Below are 5792 nucleotides of genomic sequence, written 5' to 3'. Positions count from 1 at the left end.
TGCTCCATATACAGCCTTCACCAATGTCTGCTCCTGTCAATGATGCTACCCGAGCAGATGTACTGCAACAGTTGGTCCTCATGGAGCATACTAAGCTGCTCCACACTAAGTTGCAAGACTACTTGACGCGAGTTGGGAGTGTTTTCGCAAGTGAAGAGGCCGCTCTCCCCAAGCCCCAGGTTGTGCCCATTATGTCCATGCTGCCCGAGATCCATGTTGGTTGTGCCGATGGGGAAGTAGACTTGTTTGGAGAGCCCTCCCCTCGCGCTACATCCTTCCCATCGTTGATGTGTGTCATGCCGATTGCTTTTGAAAGTGAAGATGTTGTCGAGGTCGTGGCTCCAGTGTTGTAGATTATGTCTGAGCTACATAAGCTTTATGGGGAGCCTATTGCACGTATTTCGGTGGTGCTTCCTATAGAGATGGAGTCGCTTGGAGGAGCCTTAGCGATACCTACCTCGATCTCTTCATTGACGGTGGAGGCCAGTCAACCGCTCGCCTTTGTGGACTGTGGAGATTTGGATGTTCCTAGCGCTCTCTCATGTGTGGCTGTTGGCCAGGTGGAGTCTATGCAGGCTGGGGTTGATGAGGTAGGTGCTTTGGCACCTAATTTTGAGGCGCTAAAAGCCATTCGGTCGCCCATCTTTGACCATGATGGTATGTTGGCACCTATTGATGAGGCGGTCTTCATGAAAAAGCTTGGCGGCTTGCTCGTTTGCTTGGAGGTAGCTAGTCTTCGGGCTGGCTAGGCGATTGCTTGTCTCCTAGCGGAGGAGGCTTCTACGTGCAAAATCAAGAAGGTGAAGAAGGTTCTTAGAAGCATAGGCAAGAAGAGTGCCGCTATTGGTAAGGTGTTCTCAGTTGCTTAATGAAAGATAATTAGTCTCTTCGACCATCATTTTTGATTGACTCGTCTTTATGGATTTGGTGGTGTGCATTGTCTTCAACCTTGGTTTTGTTGGGGGTTTCTTTGCAACGTGAAGTGCGAGGGACTGTGGTTGTTACGTCTTATGTATCTTTGTCGGGTTGATAGTGGGGTCATGGAGTTTCTTTATTAGCGAGTAGTCTGTATGTGGTCTCTGTATTGATTTTTGGTCGATTTTTCGTTAATTAACCAAAGAATTCTCTTCTTCTTAATTAATTGATGAGGCAAATCTTTTGCATCCGTTAAAAAAGTGCGAGACGATAGCGGGTCACCTCCCACGCTCTTAGAGCATCTCCAGCAGACCCCGTATAACTCGTGAAACTGTAAAATAACCGTCAGTTTTCAGTTTTAGGCGGAAAAAGCGACCCGAATAGAACCCGTAAACGACTCCGACCTGTAATTTGTTTTGAGGGGTACGGTAAAAAGCATCTCCCGATCTGCAAAAACACAGTTTTTGCGTCCGCTTCTATGGTGCACTATGTCGAGAGAAAGTAGTTGGTGGGAGCCTAAATGCCATGGAAACTTCCACGTCCGTCGTCCACGTCCGCCGTGCGCCGCCCCGGACGTCGCCCCGCCCGTCCCCGGCCATCGCCCCGTTCGTCACCGACCGTCGCACGTCCACCCCGCCTATCCTTGCAACTTCCTGTGCCTGCTGCTGGTGCTGAATTGTGCATCGGCGTCGCTGGGCTCCGACGTGCAGAATTTGACCCGCAGAGGCGCTCCCCCACCCCGCAGCGGCTGAAGGAGACGCTCTCGTAGGGCAGTGACATGGAGCAGCTCCGCCGCAGTAAGATGACGAAGTCAACCTCGCCGGCGCACGAAGAGTCCCCGGACTCGGAGCTCGACTCGGCGCTGGACGCGGGTGCAGAGCAACATGACAGGTCGAGGTCGAAGAAGGGGTCGTCGTCCTCGCTGTAGCCGCCAGCGCCCCACGACTTTCGATGTGGCGACGACGGCGGCAGGGACCTCCGGATCCACGGCCCGCTGCCGGTGAGGGATGGCTTGGGCGGCTTGTGATGGTGATGCTGCTGCGGCTGCTGCATCCTCCCACTCCTCTGTGCTAGCAAGCAAGCAAGCAAAGCTCCCTGCTCCTCCTCCTCCTCCCCGCGTTCTCACCGCCGCATGCTCTGCCCCGGCGCTCTCGCCACCGCCCCTCTCGGCCCCATGCGCGCGCGCTCCGCAAGCCGAGATGGACGCGTGACCAATTGGGGAGAACGCCCGACAGCGTGCTCCGGGAGGTCGACACGGCCGGCAAGCTCCGGCGGATGCATAGCGTGTACGACTGGACAACGTGCGCGGGTGGACGCGGACGAAGAGCATCTTGTGCGAATGTTTTTTTTAGGGTCCGTTTTATAGGATCTAACTCTGCCTTGATTTGTGTCGGTCCACAAAACCATTTTTCACAAACTTCAAACGCGTTTTATTTATATAAAGGGTGTGATAGAGATACTCTTAGCCACGGTTGTGGGGCACTATCGACGAAGGGGAGCTACTCGGTTAGAGATAATCCATGCTTCTGGTTTGGTGACTTCTAACCGGGTGGCCCAACGACAAAGCCCATCGCTCCAGCCCACGCACCCCGGTAAACCCTTACCCTTAAAACCCCCTTCTTCCTCTCGCCGCGACGGCGCCACTCCCGTTCCCCGCAAAAACCCTAATCCCTAGCCCCCCACCCCCCCAGCCGCCGCCATGTCCTCCACGCCGCCGGTCGTCGCGTCCCCCGCCTCGGAGCACACCAAATCCAAGAAAAAGAAGAGCAAATCCAAGGATGCCTCCTCCGACCCCGCCGCCGATACCACGTCGCTGGCAGACGCGGAGGCAAAGACCGATGGGTACATGATCAAGCCCCAGGCCCTGGTCCCGTCCCTCGACACCTCCACCTGGCCGCTCCTTCTCAAGAACTACGACCGCCTCAACGTCCGCACCGGCCACTACACCCCGCTCCCCTCCGGCCACTCGCCGCTCAAGCGACCCCTCGCCGAGTACCTTCGCTATGGCGTCATCAACCTCGACAAGCCATCCAACCCTTCCTCCCACGAGGTGGTGGCGTGGATCAAGCGCCTCCTCCGCGTTGAGAAGACCGGCCACAGCGGCACGCTCGACCCCAAGGTCACCGGCAACCTCATCGTCTGCGTCGACCGCGCAACACGCCTCGTCAAGTCGCAGCAGGGCGCAGGTAAGGAGTATGTGTGCATCGCCCGCTTCCACGCCGCCGTCCCAGACACGGCCCGGGTCGCCCGCGCGCTCGAGTCCCTTACCGGCGCCGTGTTCCAGCGCCCGCCGCTTATCTCGGCTGTCAAGCGCCAGCTCAGGGTGCGGACCATTTATGAGAGCAAGCTGCTGGAGCATGACGCCGAGCGCCACCTTGCCGTTTTTTGGATCTCTTGCGAGGCCGGAACCTATGTCCGGACGCTCTGTGTGCACCTTGGGCTGCTCCTGGGTGTCGGTGCGCATATGCAGGAGCTGCGCCGTGTCCGGTCAGGTATCCTGGGGGAGCAGGACAACATGGTCACCATGCACGATGTGATGGATGCGATGTGGGCGCTTGACAACCACAAGGATGAGTCTTACATAAGGCGTGTGGTGATGCCGCTTGAGGTAATTCTTACTAGCTACAAGAGGCTTGTTGTGAAGGACTCTGCTGTTAATGCTATCTGCTATGGTGCCAAGCTTATGATTCCTGGGTTGCTCCGGTTTGAGAATGACATTGATGTTGGGGAAGAGGTTGTTCTCATGACTACAAAGGGGGAGGCGATTGCCATCGGTATCGCTGAGATGCCCACTGCTGTTATGGCGACTTGTGACCATGGTGCTGTGGCGAAGATCAAGAGGGTGGTGATGGACAGGGACACATACCCAAGGAAGTGGGGACTTGGTCCGGTGGCACTCAAGAAGAAGAAGATGATTGCTGAGGGCCTCCTTGATAAGCATGGGAAGCCAACTGACAAGACGCCAGCTGAGTGGCTTCGAAATGTGGTGCTTCCTACTGGTGGTGATGCGATGATTGCTAGCCTTGCAGCTGCCCCTGAGCCTGAGAAGGTGAAGGTGGAACAACAGGATGTCGTGCCAAGTGAGGAGGTCAAGGAGAAGAAAAAGAGGAAGAATGATGAGGATGATGTGACTGCTTCTACACCTGCAAAGAAGATGAAGGTGGAGGAGGTCACTGAGGGAGTGGACGGGGATAAGAGTGAGAAGAAGAAGAAAAAAAAGAAAGACAAGGGAGAACCAGGATCAGTTGTTTCAGAGGCAGTGAAGGAGGAGAAGAGCAGCCTGTCTGACGAGGAGAATGGTGCCAGTGAGAAGAAAAAGAAGAAGAAGAACAAGGAAGGCAGGGATGATGTCGCTCAAGAGAGTGCGGAAGTTGAGAAGAGCGAGAAGAAAAAGGACAAGAAAAAGAAGAGCAAGGAAGGCGGTGATGATGTCGCTACAGAGAATGAAGTTGAGAAGAGTGAGAAGAAAAAGGAGAAGAAAAAGAAGAAGAAAGATGCTGAGGAGGCGGCACAATAGGTAGAGCTAGTAGTTCACATTGTCTGGTCATGTTATTTGGTTGCAGTTATGTGGGAGTTTGAACTACCTGTTTTATTTGCTCTGAACCCCTTGCAACCGGCTATGGTTTGATAGGTAGGCCTGATGTACTATCTTTAGGTTGCTGCCATTCAACTGAAATGCTATGGTAATTAGAGAGATTTTCCTTTAAATTTGAACAATCAGTCATGTATCGCTGTATCTGTTATCAGTTTTGCAGTGAATTTTGCTCTCATCTCATCTTAGTAGTACACTGTACTGGAATTGCTGGCTTGCTAATCTCATCAGTTCTGCTGTTTTGATGATATTAAGCTGAAGTAGAGTTTACCAATCCTAATATTTCCGGTTATGAGAACTTGGTTTGCTATGCTGATATATACTGTACATTCTTGCAACCACCAAGAAATCTATGATCATTCTGTGCACCTGAGTCCGCAATTCTGTTCCATATTGTAGTATTGAATTTGCCAGTTTCACTTCTTTGATAGAACCAGAAGATATATGTTTGTTTCCAGCATGGTTATTCAAATATTGAACTTCCTGCGTAACATAAATGATATATGCATGGTGCATAGCCACTAGTTCATCAGATTCTATAAGGTTTGTTTGGTTGCAATTCTGTGGGAACCCCTTGCAACCATGTATCGCTTCGAAAGCCTAACCTACTATCTTTAGGTTGCTGCCACTCTACTGAAATGTGACGATTCTCAAATTTTGGCAACGAGGATATATACTATTAACAGTAAATGTAGTGGATTTTCGCTCCCATCTCATCTTAGTAGTCCACTCCACTGTACTGAAGCTTCTGGCTTGCCAATCTTAAAATTGCTATTTTGCAACCTGAAGTAGAAAAATTCTAGTCATAATATTTCCACCACATTAATGTGCGAACTAGTTTTCTGCTGATACACAATGCAGGAGTCCCAGGCCTGCATTTCTGTGTCTGTTATTTGTTAATGCATTTTTTGTACTATTCTGAAATTTCTGTCTTTGTTGTGCATATATTGATCTACCTGCTGTTTGCTGATATTCTGGAACCGAAGCAGAACTTTATTGTGGAACGTTTCAACCAAACGGGGTGTGAGAATTTGGTTTCCCGTGTCTGAGTACATGCTTACAATCACCCATAGGTCATTTTTTTGGCTGCGAAATCATCATATGCAGTGAATTTGCCAGTTTCATTTTTTTAGTATAGCAGCAGTACATGTTGTTTTCCTCTCGGTACCGTCATTGCAATATTGGTTTATTTATATGGTGCATAACAGCATAATGTCGTCTGATTCCCCGTTGCCAAATTAAACTGGAGAAATATGAAGTACTTGATGTAAGAGGGAGCTGCTAG

The 5792-nt window shown here is 51.3% G+C and overlaps 1 protein-coding gene across 1 annotated transcript; it reads left to right on the top strand.

Annotated features, from left to right (window-relative positions):
• Window positions 1-2464: 2464 nt before the first annotated feature.
• On the top strand, window positions 2465-4688 carry LOC123425131 (H/ACA ribonucleoprotein complex subunit 4-like). Its single transcript, XM_045108805.1, has one exon. It carries the CDS (start codon window positions 2615-2617, stop codon window positions 4430-4432), a length of 1818 nt encoding a protein of 605 aa, XP_044964740.1. The 5' UTR covers window positions 2465-2614; the 3' UTR covers window positions 4433-4688.
• The last annotated feature ends 1104 nt before the right edge of the window (window positions 4689-5792 follow it).

This window comes from Hordeum vulgare, chromosome 2H (genome assembly GCF_904849725.1).
Source record: "Hordeum vulgare subsp. vulgare chromosome 2H, MorexV3_pseudomolecules_assembly, whole genome shotgun sequence".
Taxonomy (NCBI): domain Eukaryota; kingdom Viridiplantae; phylum Streptophyta; class Magnoliopsida; order Poales; family Poaceae; genus Hordeum; species Hordeum vulgare.
Note: the sequence above shows the minus strand (reverse complement) of the source record. Positions and strands in the feature narration are given on the sequence as shown.